The sequence below is a fragment of the Stegostoma tigrinum genome, chromosome 27 (genome assembly GCF_030684315.1).
Source record: "Stegostoma tigrinum isolate sSteTig4 chromosome 27, sSteTig4.hap1, whole genome shotgun sequence".
NCBI lineage: Eukaryota > Metazoa > Chordata > Chondrichthyes > Orectolobiformes > Stegostomatidae > Stegostoma > Stegostoma tigrinum.
Window position 1 is genome coordinate 2,998,391 of NC_081380.1, and position 22,096 is coordinate 3,020,486.

General features: G+C 40.8%; 1 protein-coding gene across 4 annotated transcripts in view; it reads left to right on the plus strand.

The window, feature by feature from the left end:
- rabep1 (rabaptin, RAB GTPase binding effector protein 1) overlaps window positions 1-22,096 on the plus strand; it is a 120,137-nt gene that overhangs the window by 65,876 nt on the left and 32,165 nt on the right. For all 4 annotated transcript variants that reach the window (XM_059655538.1, XM_059655537.1, XM_059655534.1 and 1 more), the window contains 4 exons: window positions 1,851-1,955; window positions 9,957-10,073; window positions 14,698-14,796; window positions 16,506-16,646. In XM_059655538.1, the coding sequence (XP_059511521.1) occupies window positions 1,851-1,955; window positions 9,957-10,073; window positions 14,698-14,796; window positions 16,506-16,646 (462 nt within the window). The remainder of the gene's footprint in view (window positions 1-1,850; window positions 1,956-9,956; window positions 10,074-14,697; window positions 14,797-16,505; window positions 16,647-22,096) is intronic.

Below are 22,096 nucleotides of genomic sequence, written 5' to 3' on the forward strand. Positions count from 1 at the left end.
TGGATTACAGTATGAAGCTGATACATAAACAGCAACCAATGACGAGTGATTATGTACCATGATTGAAATTTCTAGTAAAATAGTTTTTGTTTTTGAGTTACTAGTTCTGCTTGGGATGTAAGTCTGATTTTTTTTTTAATTCACTCACGGGATCTGGGCGTCTCTGGCTAGACCGTTAGTTATCGCCCATCCCGAGTCAACCAACTGCTTGGGTCTGGAGTCATTTGTAGGCCGCACCAGGTAAGGATGTCAGATTTGCTTCCCTAAAACACATTAGTGAACCAGATGGTTTTTTTTTCCCCCAACAATTGACAATGGTTTCATGGTCATCATTAGACCCTCAATTTTGGATTCTTTATTGAATTCAACTTCCATTGTCTGCCATGGGATTTGAACCCGGTTCCCCGATACTTTACTTAGGTCTTTGGATTAATACATCCAGCGATAGAGTGCAGGTTCATAGTTCCTTGAAAGTGGAGTCCCAGGTAGATAAGATGGTGAAGAAGGCATTTGGCCAGTGCATCAAGCATAGGAGTTGGGAGGCCATGTTTTGGCTGTACAGGACATTGGTTAGTCTAATTTTGGGTGCAGTTCTGGTCTCCCTGCTATCGGAAGGATGTTGTGAAATTGGAAAGGATTTGCAAGGATGTTGCCAGGGCTGGACGGTTTGAGCTACAGGGAGAGGCTGAATAGGCTGGGGCTATTTTTCCTGGAGCATCGGAGGCTGAAGGGCGACCTTATATAAAGGTTTATAAAATCGTGAGAAGCATGGATAGGGTGAGTAGACAGATCTTTTCCCTGGAGTAGAGAGTCCAAAACTAGAAGACATAGGTTTAAGGTGATAGGGGAAAGGTTTAAAAAGGACCTGGGGTCAACTTCTTCATGCAGAAGGGGGTGCTTGCATGGAAGCTGTCAGAGGTGGAGGCTGGTATAATTACAGCATTTAAAAGGCATCTGGATGAGTCTATGAATGGGAAGGGTTTACGAAGATATGGGCCAAATGCTGGTATTTGGGGCCAGATTAATTTAGGATATCTGGTCGGAATGGATGAGTTGGACCGAAGGATCGATTTCCTGTATATCTCTGATTTTAATAACCACCAGGCCATTGCCTCCCCATTACATCATTACACAAGATGCAATTGTAAATGTTTGCAGATTCAACTTGATGATTGGTTTAATCACCTTGGCTTTATCTTACCCTTCCACACACCTATTTCTCATCCCTCATTTAATTCCCAACAATAAATTTTTGGGATGGGAGACAATTTTTCTAAATAAACCGCTGTTTTGTATTCCTATTCAGTTAACTGACTTGAGGTCAGCATTGGTTCTATTAAAAGATAACTCTTGATTTCATTTTTGTATAAATTAAATAAACTGTTCGAAGGGTTAAGAATTGTGTTGCATGAGTTTTCTTAACTCGCAATTAATAATGCAATGAGGTGGAGCTTCTCCAAGGTAAGGAAGCAGGATTAGTGTCAGCAAAATCATGCAGTGAGTTATTGATCTCTGCCTTGCTGCTTTGGAGCGATGGTAGCCAAGCGCTGCCCAAGGCAGAAGGAATTGATAAGAAGAACAAAGAATTATTACCTTGGGCTGTGTTTTTGTTTTGGAGATATCTTATTAGCAGGCCCTAGCACATTGATAGAAAGACTAGCACCTTGTTGATCTGTTTCCTGAGATATGGAAAATGATAAAAGGATACATGGTAAAAGGGATTAAAAATACTTCCCCCTCCAAATCCACCTTTCTGAATGCACTGACTGGAGTGATTCGGTTCTGCCTGTATTTATGCTGTTTGTACTGATTGCCATCTTCCCACTTTTCACTGTACTATTTTCTTGCAGGTACAGAATGCTGGAAACAAGTTGGGCCGCCGCTGTGATATGTGTTCAAATTATGAGAAACAGCTCCAAGGAATCCAAGTACAGGAGGCTGAGACCCGGGACCAGGTGAGATGGACTGTTGTGAGGGATTAATTCTCTGCAAAATGAACTACTCTCCTGCTGTGTTATTGTAACATTTCTTATTATGTCGAGTTACTGTATAACTGACCGTTGTTTGGTTCTGATTTCTGACTGAATCATTAAAATCTTTGTTCTGGGCACCAGGAGCAGTGTTTCACCTGCAGTTTAGAAGGAAGGGGTGATTAATTTTCTTTGTCCTCCTGAGATGAATCTTTGAAACCATTATTGTTTCCTTTCTAATTTGTTGCATTTATCTTTTGCAAATCATACAGCATAAAACCTTTAACCTTAAATAATCCAAGAGAAATAATTTTTTTACTGATGGGAAAGTCTATGCCATATGTTCTATCTGATCACATGCCTTGCTATTTATCCAATAATAAGCAAGTATCATCCTGACTTGGAACTAATATGGCTGTTCTTCCAGTAGCGATGGGTCAGAATCCTGAAACTCTCTCCCTAAAATACATATTTAATGACAACTGCTGTAAAATAATATCACATGTCTGAGATAACAAAACTAGTGGTATATTTGTGCAACAATTTATTAATTTCTCCCTACAATTTGGAATGTTGCTACAACTGAAGGACTCTGGCAGCTCATTAAGGCAACTCACCAACTCAGGGGCAGTTGAGGATGGGCAATGAAGCCAGATTCCATGAACAAATTTTAGAAAGGTCAAAATAGTTGACACCAAAATAAAAAGTCTTTAGTTTCATCCCGGTTGCATTTCCACTCTCTTCCACTGAACCTGTAATGCCCCAAACATTGAATTGGATTTTTTACCACACTCTTTACGTGGAAGTGCTCAAACCTCTCTTTACCAAACTTCATGATTAGGAATCAGCCTTTTGACATGTGTGCCATGCCACCCCAACACAATTTTGGAGATCTGACATATATTAAGTCACTATATTAAGAACAAACCTTCATCATTGCTTTTGTTACTTTCACCCTGAGCAAATCCATTATTCTCATGACCACCATCTTATCTTACTCTCTATATACCTAAACTTTTCCAAACATATACCATGTCCCATCACCAATGTCCCAGTGGTTACTGACCTACATTAGCTCTCCAGCAACACCTTCATTTTAAAATTCTCATACTGATTATCAGGTAAGTCCATGATATTGCACCTCCCTGTGTCTGGAACCTCATCCATTCCCTATAACTCTGAGGTCTCTGAATTGCTCTAATTTTAGCTCCTTGTGCACTTTGACTTCCTTCACCGACTGCCTATGCCCTAAGCTCTAGAATTCCGAATGTAAACCTCTTGGCTTCTCCTCCTGTAAGATACTGCTAAAATCTTTGGCCTCTTCCTGCTTAGCTCCTCATTTGGTTTAATGTCAAATGTTGTTTGATAATGCTGTTGTGAAGAAGCACAGACATATTTTGCGATAATGCAAGTTGTCAATAAGGAAATGTCCCATGTGCAAATGAGCAAAATAGTTCAGAGTGTAGAGGCCGCAGCCCCACCACTTAGTTAAGAAGGTGAAGATTGCCCGTGCTTGAGTTGGTAAAAACGAGGTTATCTGGTACTAATTAACAATAATTCCTTTGACGCAAGCATAAATGTTTTTGTGAGAGTTTGCTTTCAACTGGGAGTTTTACCTAATGTGGCAAGGTTTATGTTAACTCCCACAACAGAAACTGTGTGTGAATAATATAGTATTGAAGAATCTGATTGACATTTGTTACAACTGACTGTTGAGTACAAGTAGCTACATTCCTTAGGCTCAGAAGTGTCTGGGTTCATAGTAAGATATTGGTTTACAACAGAAGAGCAACCTCCTAGTATAGTGTCATGCTTCAAATGATCTGAGGTGACATGGATATGATACCTTTATACTGTCAGGTCACATGCTGTGACACAGTGTTGCTTTTGTGGTCATGTCACTTGAAGATATAATGACACACTGACCTTGAAACATAACACAGCACTTTTTTTTATTTAGTGAAAACAAAGCAGGGGAAGGAAAACTCAATTGTACAAAAAAAAGTTCATAAACAAATTTTTGTCTTAACTGAGTAATGGCTGCCATTCTCTGATTCTCCACTCATGCTGCCATTAAAAATAAATGATACATATTTAATGACAACTGCTGTAAAATAATATCACATGTCTGAGATAACAAAGCTGGTGGTGTATATGTGCAACAATTTATTAATTCCTCCCTATAATTTGGAGGTGCTACAATAGAACAATCAAGTTAATTAGCTGATACAACAAGAGTTGCATCAATGGAAAGTTTTAATCATGCCACTTGCTCTTTTGTTTTAATCCCCTTTAAAGGAAGAAAGCAAGTTTAACATCTGTGATAACTCTTGCTTTTCATTAGCTAGTTTGGAGAATACCAGTATGAATTGTCAGATGGCCCAGAAGTTGCTGGAGTGGGTCATCTTACAGTTAGAGCCATGGATTCAATTTTTTTTAGTCACACACTGTTCAGATTACATCGACAGAAACAAAAACAGAAGTTGCTGGAAAAGCTCAGTAGATTTGGCAGCACCTGTGAAGAAGAAAATCAGCATTAATGTTTCGGGTCTGGTGACCCTTCCCCAGAACCCATTAACTCTGATTTTTTTTCTTCACAGATGTTGCCAGACCTGCTGAGCTTTTCCAGCAACTTCTGTTTTTGTCCCTGATTCACAGCATCTGCAGTTCTTTTGGTTTTCTTCAGATTACGTTATTGTTCTACCAGTCACCAGAAACACAAGCTGATAATAGTGCAATGAGGTCCATGTGGCACTTGAGACTTCCTGAACATTGAGTCCACTGGTATGCCTTCTAACCCATTATTATTTAAGGATAGAGAAGGAAGCTTTGGGAATGACGAAGAAGAAAATGGGATTAGTTACAGTTAATTTACATGCAGTAAGAGAAATTGACAGGTGAAAGATCTGATTGAGAGAAAGGAGAAGCAAAAAAATTAAATTCGAAATTGTCTCACTGCATCATTAATGGCTCACATTTCGCAGCAGCACATTCAAGGTAATAAAACATCTTAATTTGAAAATGCTCTGTGAAACTTAACTATGGCATCAAACTGCATAAGCTAAATGAGTGTAGATGACTAAACCTTTGCTCAGAGGTAAGTTTTACAACCTGTCTTAAAGCAGAACTAGAGGTTAATGGAGGAAACGTGAGGGGTCTGATTGCTGAAGGCATGGCTGCTCATGATTAATATCAGAAATGCCAAAGAGTTGGAGTTGGAGGAGTACAGATACCTCAGAGGGTTGCAGAGAAGTCACAGCTTGGAGATAGGGAACAGTGACACTGTACATTTATTTGGGCACAAAAATGAGAAGTTTAAAGTTGAGGGGGTGCTTAATCAGGAACCAGTGTAGGTCATTCAGCCCAGGGGTGATGAATAACTTCGACTGGCTGCAAGTTAGGACACAGGTAGTATTTTGGCAGTTAATGGAGGGTAAAGTGTCAAAATTAAGTAGGAGTGCTTTAGAGTAGAATCCCCTTACTCATGAATTGTGGGTCTACCTACAGCACTTTGATGGCAGTGATTCAAGAAGGCAGCTCACCGTCACCTTCTGAGGGGCAATTAGGGATGTACAGTAAATGCTGGACCAGCCAGCAATGCCCATGTCTCCAGAATGAATTAAAAGAAAAGGGAAGTCTGGAAGTAACACAAGCATGGCAGGGGCTTCAGCAGATGATTTGAGTTGGATCATGTTTACAGAGATGGAAATATACTGTCCTAGCTCAGGTTTCTGGTCATTGTCTCATCTCAGTTGACTCTGACACCAAGCAATTAACAGGGAGAAGGAAGGATTCAGTGATTAGGTAATGGGAATGATGGCCTCCAGGAATAGTTTATTGCATGCTGGAGTGAAAATCCACAGTTTTAGTTCTCTTTTGGGGCATCAAAAGCTGAATTTCATGTTCTCATTATTAATTGTATCATTACAGGCTGCAGTGACAGTACAGAGGCAGCCTCTGCTCCTGCAGGGCTAATATGGACACAACGTGTGAAATAGCTGCAATGAGATTCATTCATATTTATAATGCAAATGTAGCAATATCCTGTAGGCAGGTTAGTGATGAGCACCTGTTTTTGGCGAGCTAATAGAAGAACTGTGCTAATAACTTGCCTTGGTGATTTGCAACATGTAGTGTATTTATTCCATGCTACAAAGTGCTGGATCTTCTTCCACACTGATAATGATAGGTGCTCTAATGAGTTCAACAATTTGAGCTATTGAAAATCTAAACCCTGTGCCTTTAATGTAATTCTTTACATTGCAACTTCTTTTATTACAGTGGAAGTTGCACGTGCAAGCATGTCATTGTTCAGTCACTTTAAGTGGCAATGTACAAAGGTACAGGGTCTCAGAGTTGTTGCAGCACAGAGGGAAGGTATTTGCCTTGTTGAGTCATAGCTGGCTTAGAGTCAGCAGTACATCAAGGCGATTTCCCAGTCAGTCACTGCACATTCTTCCTTTTCACATAATAATCCAATTCCCTGTTGAATGCCTTGATTGAACCTGCTGCCTCTGCACTCTCATAACATTCCAGATTGTAACCATTCAGTGTGTCAAAAAGTTTCTCCTCCTGTCTTTGTTGTTTCTTTACACAGATAATTCATTATAAATGTAGATGGAGTATTTAACTTTAACAGATTTAACTTCTGGATAATGGGGAAATTTCTGCCACAGAGATCACTCTGTCTTTGTGGGCAGCTTTGTTTGAGGTCACGGGTGTGAGTTATCACTCTGCTGCTGACAGCAAAATCCAGACAGTTGTGTGTTTCATGGGCTTAGAATGTGCCTCCTGAGAGTGGCAATACCTGCAGCCTTAAAGGTACCTAGCAACTTGTATTCTACGGGTGATAGTACAGCAGTATACTTTTAGGTGCAAACTCCGATAACTGCTTAATGTACAACGTAATTAAATTTGCGTGCCAAAGGCATCTGACCTACCAGTTATCACACTATCTATTGAACCAATGGCTAACAAAAAGCTGAGTGTTTAGATCTTAAATTATCCCCCATCCCCCAAAATTCCAAACAAACAAGTAAGAGAAAGTGACCAATTGGTTGAAGTAAAGTTTTTTTTCTTCCAGTCTGGAAATGTACTTCATGCATGGTGTAAGTTGCTTCCAAAACACATGAGAAGGGAATAGTTCAATTTAAAATACCTATTTGTACTCCTAAAAGCTACATACAAAGTGTTTCCTCAAAGGAATTTCCTGTAGCATGATCTGGGTATGAAATTAGATTGTGATTGGCTCTTCAGTTGTTGAGTTGGCCATTCTCTGTAATTCCTTTGATTTTTCTAACAAAGCCATGCCTGTCACATGTAGAAAACCCGAACACTGGCACTATGAATAATAAAAGCAAAATGCTGCAGATGCTGGCAATCTGATGAAAAAACATAAAAGACTGAAGAAATTCATCAGCATCTGCAGAGAGAGAAAAAGAGATAGCGTTACAAATTTGATCTGAATTTTCTTCAGAACAGCTAAGCCCAGCTAGAGGGAATGGCACAGTGGCTCAGTGGTTAGCACTGCAGCCTCACAGCGCCAGGGACCTGGGTTTGATTCCAGCCTCGGGCAACTGTCTGTGTGGAGTTTGCATGTTCTCCCTGTGTCTGCGTGGGCTTCCTCCCACAGCCCAAAGATGTGCAGGTTAGGTGGATCGGTCATGCTAAATTGCCTGTAGTGATCAGGGGTGTGTGGGTTATGGGGATGGGTCTGGGTGGGATGCTGCAAGGGCGGTGTGCATGTGTTGGCCGAAGGGCCTGTTTCCACACTGTAAGGAATCTAATCTAAAAAGGAAACAATCCTGGATGTTGTGTAACACTTGGTGATCCCCAGGGACCTCTCCTAGGCCCTGACCTTGTCACTATGCTAATAATTTACTTTGATTACTTTTGAATTTGTTCATGGAATCTGGGCATTGCTGACTAGACCAGCATCATTATCCATCCCTCATTATCTTGGAGAAGATGACGGTGAGTCTTCATGAACTGCTGAAGTCCTTGGGGTATAGGGAGACTCTCAGTGCTGTTGGGGAGAGAATTCCAGGATTTTGACAGAGCAACAATGAAGGAATGGCAACATAGTTCCAAATCAGGGTGATGGGTCACTTGGAAGAGAACTCGCAGGTAGATGTATTCCCATATAATTGTTAACCTTGACCTTCTAGATGCTAGAGGTCACCAGGTTTTGGAGATGCTGTTGAAGTAGGGTTTTTTTGAGTTGTAGTTGTCGACCAATACACTGTTGCCGCCGTTAATCAATGGGGATGGATAGGGTGTCAATAAAACGAGACGTTTGTCCTCAGTGTCAAGTTTAAGCTGATGAAGCTGTACCCATCCAGGCCAGTGGGGAGTATATTGAAAGAATTGAGAGCTATATATGCAGTTTCATTGGCAACACCTAAATTAGTTGGTAAAGATGTCAAAGTGGGTACAGAGTTGGACAAGGCAAACAAAGGAAGTTCATTAGATATCAGGAGTTAAACGTGCAAAAAGTAAGGGAGGAGCCTAGAAAGTGTAGGGGTGAAATGGAAAAGTGAATTGGCAAACCAAAGAGCAGGCATTGAAAAAATATTAGCAAAGTATATCAAGGATAAGCCAAAGCTAATTTATAAATGCACAAAGAGTCAGATGATAACTAAAGATGGCCCTGTAGAGGATAATAGAGACCAAAAGTATAACCTGTGGAACATGTGGGCATGGTTCCGAATGAAGACTTTATCACTGGCTTCAAATAAGTGGTATTGAAAAACAGCATTATTCCAGAACCTGGGGACTGCGAAATAATGAATGGAATAAATACAATGAGAGGTGAAATGTAAAGGGTTAGCATCTATGAAAGTAGATAATTACCGAACTTAGATGAAATGTTTCCTCGACTGTTAAGAGAAGCTAAGAAATAAATAATGGAGACATTAAAGAGGATTCTGTCAACAAAGCAATAATGGTGGAGGATTATTGGGTAGGATAAAAATATGTCATGGCAAAGTGAAATGAATAGTGCTGGCAGATTTTCATGCATCCTAGCAAACAGTGGGAAGTAACATGGAAATTCCAGCCATGAGGCTCTAGAACAGAACCAGACAGGGAAGGCTGGTTGATTCTGATACAAGATTGCGATGATGTGTGGTTTATTTGTACAAAAGTAGAATTTATTTTCAACAAATTTCTACATTTATGAGCCAGGGAAATTTTTACATCAGGAACTTTTCATGGAAAAAAAGCCATACCCCACATTTTGCAGCAAGCGTAAACTATGCCTGGAAAGCTATAGGCTTGTAATAGATTTCAACAAATTCTAATATTTACAGCATCCTGCTGTTTGTTGCTTCTCGACAGTAAAGTGTTCCGTTGTGGAAATATAACCAATTAAACCCTCGGGTTTGCATATCAAAAGTTGAACGTTGAGGTTTTTTCTGTTGCTTTACCTGGTTATGAACCAACTCGATAGTAAGTACAAGGACAACGTGTGAGGAAAAAGTGTATGGAAATGCTGTACAGGTAATCATGACAGAAATGTGATTAAAATTCCTATGTGAGAGAAGGGCACAAATTACTACCATGAATTATACGATCTGAATGTAGTTTGTGGCCAAAGTATTACCAGACAACCGCTTAATGCATTCATAATATTTATAAAATCAAGTCTTTTTTTAAAACTCTTGGCAAAGCTTTGTGTTCACGTGGAACAAAAATTGCTGGTCACATAAGACAGTCATCACTTGTTGAGGACAGATTCTCACTTTCCATCAATCATTCTCTATTAGTCACTTTAGAGCTCTCTGATTGTCTCTTGCGCACTCTCTCTCTTTGCATATGCTCTCATTCTTTCCACAATTTGCACAGAGTCTTAATTATTTTCAGTGGCCTCCCCTGTTCCTCACAGGATATTGAATATGAGCATAATTGAAATCATTTTACATTGTACCAAACATGACTTTATCCAGTAAAATCTTTCTGATGATGTGTCAATCTGCTTAACTGCAGGTGAAGAAGCTACAGGTGATGCTACGACAGGCAAATGAGCAGCTTGAGAGAACAATGAAGGAGAAACAGGAGCTGGAGGATTATGTCAAACAGAGCTCCGATGACACTAGTAGCCAGGTACCAGGAGCAGACATAGCATTACTAATACTTGTAATTAGATACAGTGACTTGCTGATAAAGCTTTATATAGTAGGTGTTTATTTTGAATCAGGTTCTTGCAGCACTGAGCAGCGTATTTGAATACAGTCTACATAGTTTAAGGTCATTGAATCATCACTTTCACATGTATTGAACTGATCCAATGAAATCAACAAGTGGCAGCAAAGGAAAATTGCTCATGTTTGTTGTGGAGGTGGAGCTATATAGTGTAGTCCATGGTAAAATAAAAGCACCCATTAAATTTTCAAATTTGGTATGAAATATTTGACAACATTGTTTCCTCTGCTAGGCTTCTTCCCCTCCAAACCCAGTAAATTAATATGAATGCAACAAAATCAAACCTAAGTAAATATAGGAATCCAAGTAATAATGACAGGCCATCAAAATAGTTATCTCTGTACTACTCCTAGTGAATGTCTTAAAATTTCTCTAAATTTATTGTCACAATAAACTGAGAAATTAGGTAATATTTTGTAGTTTTTGATTGCTGGTTTCTAAAGTTTTCCCAACCTTCTAGCCCAACACCGTTTTTTTAAATTTGATGCCATCTTTAACTTCCTCAGTAACAGTTTGCCCTTCTTGTAGAATCTTTCTTTATCTATGAAACCAGTCGAGATTGCATATTATCAAATAACTCCTTAAATATGTCATTGCTAACCTAGCAATGTTTTAACTGTTGACATATGCGCTTATTTCACCCATGCCAATCTAGGTACTTTCTATAAGCCAGGCTGGCACTTCAGGTAATACTGAGAGCAAGTTCTACAGGTGCTGTCTTTCAAATAAATAAATGCATGAAGGCCCCACTTTTCCTGTTAAATGGATCCAGAAGATGAGAGATTCCATGACCCTGCCCAAAAAAAATGGTCAATATTTGTCTCCACCAACATCACCAAAAAAGTATAAATCGCTGAAAATGTTCAGCACAACAAGCAATATTGTGGACAGAATCAAATTTCCAGTTTCTGTAGTATTTGACCTTTACTTCAGCAAGAAAGTTGAAGTGATGTTTTGATCTCAGTGCAGTTTGTTGGACCTTGCTACGTAAATATCAGAAGCCGCACTTCCTATATTGCAACAATATCTACACTTTAAAAGATTGTCATTGGCTGGAAAGTACTGTGGTGTGCTTGGATGTTTGATAAAAACAATAAAATATAAAATTGACCTTTTGACAGCTCAATAAATTCACTTAGCCAGTGGTGGACCCTTATTAATACCTATTTAGTTAAAAATATATTAAATCAACTGGTATAATCTGCGCCTCAGCAATAAGATCCAGCACCACTTCCATTCTTATCCTAGATCAATGACTTTCAAATGTTATTCCAACACACTCTGGTGGACTACATTATTCAAACCCTAAAAGATTGCATCACCTACCCAAAGCAAAACGGTGCTTTTGATGCAGAAAAATGTTTTTGCAAGTTTCATTATTGCATTGTCAAAACACTGCATATTTCTTGTAGACAAGTAGGTTGAATGCATGATGGTAAATGATGTCTAGTGTGGAGAACTGTGATGTGATTGCTTTTGGTAGGACAAACATGGAAAAGCATTTCCCTAATAAAGGGTACAGCTCTAAAATGAGTGCAGAAAGACCTAGGTGTTACATGTGCATAAGTCATTGAAGGTGTCAGGGCAGGTTGAGACTCTGACTAATAAAGCAGACAGTGTCCAAGGCTTTATTAATAGAGCAAGGATTTTATGTTGAACTTGTATAAAACACTGGTTTGGCCTCAACTGGAATGGTGCATCCAATTCGGGGCACGATACTTCAGGAAAGTTGAGAGAGTCCATACAAGTTTCATGAAAACGGTTCCAGGGATGAGGAACTTTTCAGTTATGAAGATGCCTACTTGGAAACAGAGGGCACAGATTTAAAGTAATGGTAAAACAAGCAAAAGCAGCATTGTTATGATCTCAGCTGATGTTATTACTGGACAGGTCAGATCCAGGAATGAAAGCTGGGTTGATAGACCATTAATTTAACGTGGTAGCCTTTTACGGAAAAATAAACACACGGAAGTACAGATTTGGTTTTAAGAATAATACAGTAGTCGTTGAGGTTGGTTAGCTTGCCGGGCTGGTTTGTTGTTCCATAGATATTTCGTTATCATGCTTAGTAACATCCTCCCTGCAGCCCCTGATGAAGCGTCGGTGCGTTTTCCCACCTGGTTTTTAAACTCTGGGTTCTGTTGCAATGGATTGCCTCACTTCTGGGTTTCCTCCATAGTGGAATGTATATGGGGTTGAGTTCAGTTTGTTTATTAATAGCATGCTTCGTAGAGGGTCATGTTTCCAGGAATTCTCGTGCTTGTCTCTGCCTAACCTGTCCCAAGATCTTGGTGTTGTCCCAGTTGAAGTGGTGATCCACTTCGTCCATGGTGATTGAGATGTGTGAGTATTGGTCGTATCTTTTTGTAGCCATTTGGTGTTCATGTACCCTTGTTGTTAGTTTCCTTCCTGTTTGATGTTGTGTTTCTCGCAGTCTCTGTAGGGGATCTTGTAGATGACATTGGTCCTGCCCATGGCGGGGAGTGGGTCTTTAGATTGGGTGAGCACTTGTCATATGACAATTCTTACGACACGCGCTCACCCGAACTAAAGACCTACTCCCCACCATGGGCAGGACCAATGTCATCTACAAGATCCCCTACAGAGACTGTGAGAAACACTACATCAAACAGGAAGGAAACTAACAACAAGGTTACATGAACACCAAATGGCTACAAAAAGATACGACCAATACTCACTCATCTCAATCCCCATAGACGAAGAGGACCACCACTTCAACTGGGACAACACCAAGATCTTGGGACAGGTTAGGCAGAGACAAGCACGAGAATTCCTGGAAACATGACCCTCTACGAAGCATGCTATTAATAAACACGTTGAACTCAACCCCATATACATTCCAATATGGAGGAAACCTGGAAGTGAGGCAATCCATTGCAACAGACCCCAGAGTTTAAAAACCAGGTGGGAAAACACAGGGACACTTAATCTGAGATTGCACTGATGATGTTACCAAGCAGGAACAACAAACCAGCTTGGCGAGCCAACCAACCTCAACACCCACAACCAGAGCTACAGATCTACTCTAAATCCTTAGATAATACAGTAGTGTATTACATAAAAAAAATTAATAAAGGGCCAAACCATGTGATATAAACATAAATTTTAAACATTTCAAAACATCCTACAAAACAAAATCCCATCTACTACCCAACAACATCACTTTACAGTTATTCAAAATCTGAAAAAAGTTTCAATCCCTGCCCAGTTTACAGGTATAACAACTACTTTTCCCTCCGTTCATGGCCTGTGAGCTATGAAGCCTTTCCTTTAGAACATTCACCGAACTGAGATCTTGGACTTCCTCAGTTTTGAATAACCAATGCAGATGTCTAACCAAACACATTGATCTGAACTAAAGCCCCTACGCTTAGAACTTATTTCCCTAACTTCTTTGAACAATCTGCTTTTGTCTAAGAGATTATTCTTGCATCTGACTTCAGTCAGGTCCCCTAACCTTCCCAACCTAAACCAAAATTAATCCTAGATTACTCTTTTTTTATTCATTTGTGAGACATGGGCATTGCTAGTTGGTCAGCATTTATTGCTTGCCCCTAGTCACCCTTCACAAGGTGATACTGAGATGCCTCCCTGAACCACTGCAGTCTGCATGATGTAGGTTGACCCATAATGCCCTCAGGGATGGAATTCTGGGATTTTGACCCAGTGACAGTGAAAGAAAAATGATATATTTCCAAGTCGGGATGGTGAGTGGCTAAACCCAAAAGCCAAGCTAATGTTTTCTGTCTTCGGCCATAAACTCCCATAATGTAAACAAACTTTCACTAACATTGCAGGGGGCAGAAACTGGCTTTAAATCATAGTTCCGAAAGGACTGACCTATTTAATTTTAAAACCTCTTCACACAAACAGATCAACACTTTGTTTTGCTACTAGTTAAAAATCCAAACTCTTAAAAATAAATGACAAAATATACGTAAATCACAACACAAGGAGAGTTTTTCTCACGCAATGCATTAACAAAAAGCATAGTGGAGGCTGGTTCAACCAAACCATTAAGAAAAGAATTAGACTGCTACCTAAATGAAGAATGCTCAGGTACGGGGAGAAGCTATGTCACAAAGTGAATTGCTCATCCAGAGAACCTGCCAGACAAAATGGGTGATTAATTCTGCCTGCACTGTAACAATTTTGTGACTGTAATCCAAGCAATGCTGCTTCCCACACTTCAATACTCTTTTTTTAATGACTCAGTGAGTAGTGTGTGTGTATCCAAGCAAGAAGACTGAGAGTTGAAATTCCATTCCTAAAGCCCACTGTCCAAGCCAACAGTGTGCTGAGGGAATACCATAATGCCGGGGTGATATGCCTTGGACAAGATCAGGAAACCAGGCCCCAGTTTCTGGGTATTTGTGCAAAATTCAATTGTCTTTCTTTATAGAAGCGCAGGTGGAACTGATGGAAATGCAGTAATAATGGCCTATTTTGTTGGAGTCTATTCCTTGCTTCAACACATCTCATCCCATGTATTTTATTCTCCCAGGTCACTCGGCTGGTCCAGCGCGCACAAGATGCTGACACCTTACTTACCAGCATTCAGCAGTTGTTTTCCCAAGCCAAGCGAAGCACCCAGGAGCAAATGGTTTGTTGTACCAGTCCAGGAGGCAGAATCATATAATTTGGTTGTGCCTATTTTAACAGATTAGTGAATTACACAACTGAGGGTTAATGGTTGTTTCACTGGGCAGCCCTACATATTGACTAATACTTTAGTAGAGTTTATAGTTCTGCCAGTTAGCTGAAAAAGCATGTCTGTTCTATAGCTCATGGATGTGAAAGGGCACAGCTTAACTGAAACAATATGTTTGTATCATAGCCAAATCATCAAATAGTCATTTCAGAGCAAGCCAATTCAATATCACCTAGTGGTCTGAAAAAGTGTTTTTGTTTAATTTGAATAATTTATTGCCACGCGCATTCGATATTAAATACAGTGTATATCATCGCCATACATCGGTTCTGTACACGTTAACTTAAAAATAAAATTAAAACATAAACAAAGATAACTTAAAGAAAGACCACTTTTCCTTCTCCGCGGTTACAGTCACACCTGGGTTACACCAGCCCACGCCATACAGAAGCAAGAGTCCCTGCTCTGGGCTGTACTAGCCCAGGCTGTGCCGCCATCAGAGTTCCAATCCACACGAACGGGAGAGTCTCACTGTAGGCTTTGCAGGCTGACCAACTCTGTAACCACGTTTCCACTGCTCTGGATCCCTCAAAGCTGTTGTTGTGAACGCTAATACTCAGTAACCAAATGAATAGTTGCTAAATGCACTGATCGTTCAGAGACAGCTAGGAGATGAGTTTGTGAAGTGGGCATTTGGATTCTGAATAGGGATATAGGTAGGTTAAGTGACTGAGTGAACATTTGGCTGATGGAGATAATGTAGGAAAATGTGAATTTGACCACTTTGCTGAGAAGAATAGAAGAGCTGCTTAATATTTAAATGGAATGAGTTTGCAGAACTCTGAGACTCCCAGGGATCTGGGTATCCTGGTACTTGAAATCTCAAAACATTGGTGTGAAGGTATAACAGATGATCAAGAAGGCAAGTAGAATGTTGGTGTTTATTGCAAGGATAATGGAATATAAAAGCAGGGAAATTTGCTACAGTGATATAGGGTGTTGATAAGATCATATGTGAGTGCTACAGATTTCGACTCGTATTTAAGAACGGAGAGAATTGCGTTAAAAGCAGTTCAGAAAAGGTACATTTGACCTGATTTCTGGCATAAAGAAGTTATGTTATGTGGGAAAATAGGACAGCCTGGACCTAATATCCATTGGCATTTGAAAAATGAGAGGTGATTTTATAAGATGCTGTGGAAACTTGACCTGGTGATGTCTTTTGTCTCCCTTGTGGAAGAGTTCACAACTGGGGGCACTTTTTAAAAATAAGGGGTCTCTCATTTAAGGCAGAGATGAGGAACCCTTCAAAGCATTGTTATCCTGTGGAATTCTCTACTCCAGAGAGCAGTAGTGGCTGGGTTGTTGAATATTTTAATGCTAAGCTGGAATTTTGATTGACTAGACACAATGGTTATAGGTGGTTAGATGGGAAAGTTGAGGTCACAATTGAATCAGCCATGATCTTATCAAATAGTGGAGCAGGCTCGAGGGTCCAAAAGCTCTAAGCCGCCTGTTTCTTAGGTTTATAGTACATTTGTGTTCATATGATTTATTTTCCAGACAATTGGTTCTGTTTAAAAGTCAATGCCTTGAGGTTTTGCACAGTTGAAGCTGATGTTCGATAGCTTATTCTGTCAGTTTTGTTGTCTTTCCTAAAGGCGGTGCTGATACGGTCACGGGAACAAGTGTCTGAGGAACTGATGCGACTGCAGAAGGAAAATGAGAGTCTTCAGGGGAAGCATAGCCTACACTCGTCTGTTCTTCAGGGAGAGAACTTCATTCCACCAGACACAGTGGAGGTGAATGAATATGTAAATCAGAAGAATCGGTCCAATGACCTGTTCATGATAATTGTGAAAGTGGTACATGGGATTGAACTACTTTGTTCTGGGGAAAATTGGTTTTGCAGGAATGTCAGGCTGCTAAGTTATAGATTGTTCATTTCAGCTCTTGAATCTATCCTACATACTTTCAACTTCATTCTCTTGGAACTACGTCTATTTGATCATGTGTTTAAGTCAAGGGAGACTTGTGATTCGCTTTTGTGACTGTTTGGGGCTCTAGGGAGCTTAGCAGCTCAAAGATAAGCCTGTAAATTCATTTCAGGAACTAAAACCCAAATAGCCACATCATCGTATTTTTAATGTGAGAGTGGTTCATGTGTGGAATGAACGTCCAGAGGAAGTGGTAGATGCGGGTAGAGTTACAATGTTTAAAAGACATCTAGATAAGTACATGAAAAGAAATGTCTGGAGGGATGTGGGTCATGCACAGACAGGTGAGACTGGTTAATTTGGGATGATGGGTGGCATGGTCAGGTTGGACCAAAGGGTCAGTTTCTGTGCTGTATTACTCTATCAATGAGGGCTTGAAGCAGGTTAATAGTGGCATGGTACAGCTTTGCCTCCTGGCCCAATATGTGTTGTCTAAACAATTGAGGATTTACCTTACTACTACATCAAGCAATTACAGGAAGCCTTCATTTTGTTTGTTATAGATGCCTGTGTCTACAAGTTCTGTTATTGCTAATAGCTAGCAATTCTAGCTGTGACAGTTGGCAGGGAATTTGCTCTGCTCATGTGTATAACTTTGATGGAGGAAGAATGACCCCTCACCTCCTTTTAGTCAGCTGCTTGACACAACTGCAGCTATTGAGAGCTTACTGGCTCCTCACTAGGATGAGTCCTCAATGGTGGCCATCTTTCTTGCGTCTCTAGACTGGATTTAGATAAGGGAAGTAAATGTAATATCTCCAAGTTTGCAGACAACACAAAACTAAGTGGAAAGTGGACTGTAAGGAGGATGTTTCGCTCTGATTTCACTATGATTTGGACAAGTTGAATGAGTGGCCAATTGCATGGCAGACGAAGTATCATCTGAGGTTATCCACTTTGGCAGCAAAAACAGGAAGGCAGATTATTGTGTGAATAGCGATAGATTGGGAGAGGGGAAGGTGCAGTGTCCCAGTACCACAGTCACTGAAAGTAAGCATGTGCATGCAGCAGGTGATGAAGAAGGCAAATGGAATGTTGGCCTTTGTTGTGAAAGGAGTTGAGTACAGGAGCAGGAATATCTTGCTGCAGTTGTACAGGGCCTTAGTGAGACTGTACATGGAATATTGTGTGTAGTTTTGATCTCTTTGTCTGATGCTATTTCAGCCAATGAGGGAATATAACAAAGGTTTACCACACTAATTCCTGGGATGGCAGGACTGACGTGTAAAGAAAGACTGGATCAGTTAAGACCATGTTCACTGGTGTTTTGAAGAATGTGGGGTGATCCCCTAAAATTGAGACAGGATTAGACAGGGTAAGTGTAGGAAGGATGTTCCTGAAGACAGAAATCTAGAACCAGGGATTACAGTCTAAGGATACTGGATAGACCATTTAGGACTGGGATGAGGAGAAATTTCTTCACCCAGAGAGTGGTGACCCTGTGGAATTCTTTGCCATAGGAAGTTCTTGAGGCCAAAACATTAATGTTTTCAAGAGGGAGTTCAGTATAATTCTTGGGGGTAAATGGATCAAGGGATATTGGGGCAAAAGTGGGAACAGGATTCTGAGCACAGGATATTCATCCATGATCATATTGAATAGCAGAGCAGGGTCCAATAGCTGAATGTGCTGCTGCTGTTTGTATTTTCTATGCTTCTGTCTCTAATAGCCTACATGTTTCTCCCAGCTCTGAAAGTGACGTGTGGTTTTCCTCATATTGCTTAATTGTAGATCAGTGGTTAGGGCTGCTGTCTCACAAGGCCAGGGACCTGGGTGCAGTCCCGGCCTTGGGCGACTGGCAGTGTGCAATTTGCACATTCTCCCTGTGTCTGCATTGGTTTCCTCTAGGTGTTCCGATTTTCTTCCACAGTCCAAAGATATGCAAGTGAGATGGGTTGGCCATGATAAATTGCTAACAGTGCCTAGATATGTGTGGGCTTGGTGGATTTGTCATGCAAAATGCAGGGTTACAGGAATTGGATGACAGGCTGGGTTTGGGTGGGAAGCTGTTCGGAGGGTTGGTGCAGTCCCGATGGGCTGAATGACCTCTTCCCACACTGTAGGGGTTCTATTTTATGATTCTAACCTGTGGTCTCATACTCCCTATTCCAAATTATAAAGACAATATGGTGCCAAGTGCTGTCCTGGCTGTCACTGAGCTGGCATCTTGAGAGCCTTTGAAGTTCTGTCAACAACACTAAGTAAATAAGGAGTTGTGTAAAAATGTACCTCGCTGATGTGCTTTATTTTCCCCAATTGCTGCTTTTGAAGAGATTATGGAGCTCAAAAGGCAGCTATATTGTGCATCATGCTTCAGTCATAAGAATGTAGGAACTGAAGTAGGCCATTCGGTCTGTTGAGTGTGCCCTATCTCAATATAACCTTTACCTTTTGTATTGTTCTATTCACTCATGGGATGTGGGCATCACAGGCTAGGTCATCATTTATTACCCATCCATAATTGCCCAGAAGGCAGTTAAATGTTTACAGCTTCCTACCATACTCCTTTTGTACCCACGACTGTGTGGCCAAATTCTGCCCCAGCTACATTTACAAGGTTGCTGACATCACTGTTGTAGGTCAGATTTCAAACAATGACAAGACAGAATGCAGAAAAGAGATTGAGTGCTTTGAGGCCTGGTGTAAAGACGACAATCTCTCCATGATCATCAGCAGAATGAAGGAGCTGGTCATTGACTTCAGGAAATGAAGTGGAGGGCATGCCCCTGTCCGCATCAGCGGTGCTGAAGTGGAGATGGTCAAAAGCATCAAGTTCATGGGATTGATCACCAACAATCTGTCCTGGTCCATTCATGTCAAAGCGATGGTCATGAAACCACAAGAACTCCACTACTACTTCAGGAGGCCAATGAAATTTAGCATGTTGACAAAGACTATTACCAATTTTGATAGATGCACCATAGAAAACAACCTGTCTGGATGCATCTCAACATGGTATGGCAACTGCTGTTCCCAAGACTGCAAGAAACTACAGAGATTTGTGAACACAGCCCAGTCATAGAGATGTACAGCATGGAAACAGACCCTTCGGATAACTTGTTCATGCTGACCAGATATCCTAAATTAATCTAGTCCCATTTGCCAGCATTTGGCCCATATTCTTCTAAACCCTCCTATTCATGTACCCGCCCAGATGCTTTTTAAGTATTGTAATTATCCTTGCCTCCACCACTGCCTCTGGCAGCTCACTTCTGCACCACCCTCTGCATGAAAAAGTTGCCCTTTGGGTCCGTTTTGAATCTTTCCCCTCTCACCATAAATCTATGTCCTCGAGCTATGGACTCCCCTAACCTGGGGAAAAGAACTTGGCTCCTCACCCTATTCATGCCCCTCGATTTTATTAACTTCTATAAGGTCATCCCTCATTCTCCTGATGCACTTCATAAGGTACGATCTGCCTCTGTAGCATGCAAAACACTTTTCACTGTATCGCAGTACATGTGTAAATAATAAATCAAACTTGAACATTGTAAGTCTGGAGTCACATGTAGGCCAGACTAGGTAAAGAAAGTAGTTTATTTCCCTAAAAAGCATTAGTGAACCAGATGGGCTTTTTTTTTTGTGCAAATCAACAATGAATCATTTTCTGAAGAAGGATCTTGACCCGAAATATCAACTTTCCTGCTCCTCTGATGCTGCTTGGCCCGCTGTGTTCATCCAGCTTCACACCGTGTAATCTCAGATTCTCCAGCATCGGCAGTTCCTACTATCTCTGTCCAGATTATGACCAGAGTCTCTGGATTAACAGTCTGACAATAATACCACTAGGCCATTACCCCCCTTCTCCTCCACCACCACCACCACCCTCCCCCACCAATAGTCATGTATACCATGGCTAATCATAAAGCTATCATTCACTACCTTAAACATACTCAAATACTGACCTTTCGTAGCACTTTGTGGTAGAGAAGTCCAGAAGTTTACAACTCTGATTAACAAAAATCTCCTTATATCAAAACTGTGACCTCCTTATTTTTAATTTGTGTCTCAATGGCAATAATTCCTGAGGTGAGGAGACCAAAACTATGCACAATACTCACCATCTAACTAAGATCCTATACAAGTGAAGGAAGCCTTCACAATTCTTATATTCAAACCCTATTGTGATAAAGGCTAGTATTTTATTAGCCTTCCTAATAGTTTGCTGTACCCACATGTTAGCCTTCAGTGACTTATCAAGAAGGACACCTGGGTTCCTTTGACATTTACATATTCCAACATTTTACTGTTTAAGAAATACACTGCACTCGTGTTTTTCCTACCACAGTGAATAACCTCTCATCTTTCCATGTTATATGTATTGCGAAATAGAACATAGAACAATACAACGCAGAACAGGCCCTTTGGCCCTCGATGTTGCACCAACCTGTGAACTAATCTAAGCCCCTCCCTCTACACTATCCCATCATCATCCATTTGCTTATCCAAGGACTGTTTAAATGCCCCAAATGTGGCTGCGTTAACTACATTGGCAGGCAGGGCATCACGCCCTTACCACTCTGAGTAAAGAACCTGCCTCTGACATCTGTCTTAAATCTATCACCCCTCAATTTGTAGCTATGCCCCCTTGTACAAGCTGAAGTCATCATCCTCGGAAAAAGACTGTCACTGTCCACCCTATCTAATCTTCTGATCATCATGTACGTCTCTATTAAATCCCCTCTTAGCCTCCTCTGCAATGAGAACAGACCCAAGTCCGTCAGCCTTTCTTCATAGGGCCTGTTCTCCAGACCAGGCAACATCCTGGTAAATCTCTGTACTGTTTCCAGTGCTTCCACATCCTTCCTGTAATGGGGCACCCAGAACTGCATGCAGTATTCCAAATGAGGCCGCACTAGTGTTGTACATTTGCAGCAGGATGTCACAGCTCCAGAACTCAATCCCTTTACCAATAAAACCTAATGCACCGTAAGCCTTCTCAACAGCACTATCAACCTGGGTGGCAACTTTCAGGGATCTATATGCATGGACACCAAGATCCCTCTGCACATCCACACTACCAAGAATCTTTCCATTGACCCAGTATTCTGCCTTCGTATTATTCTTCCCAAAGTGAATCATCTCACATTTATCCGCATTGAACTCCATTTGTCACCTTTCAGCCCAATTCTGTAGTTTATCCAAGTCTTCCTGCAACCTGCAACATTCTTCCACACTGTCCACCACTCCACCGACTTTAGTGTCACCTGCAAACTTACTAACCTATCCACCTACGCCTGCATCCAGGTCATTTA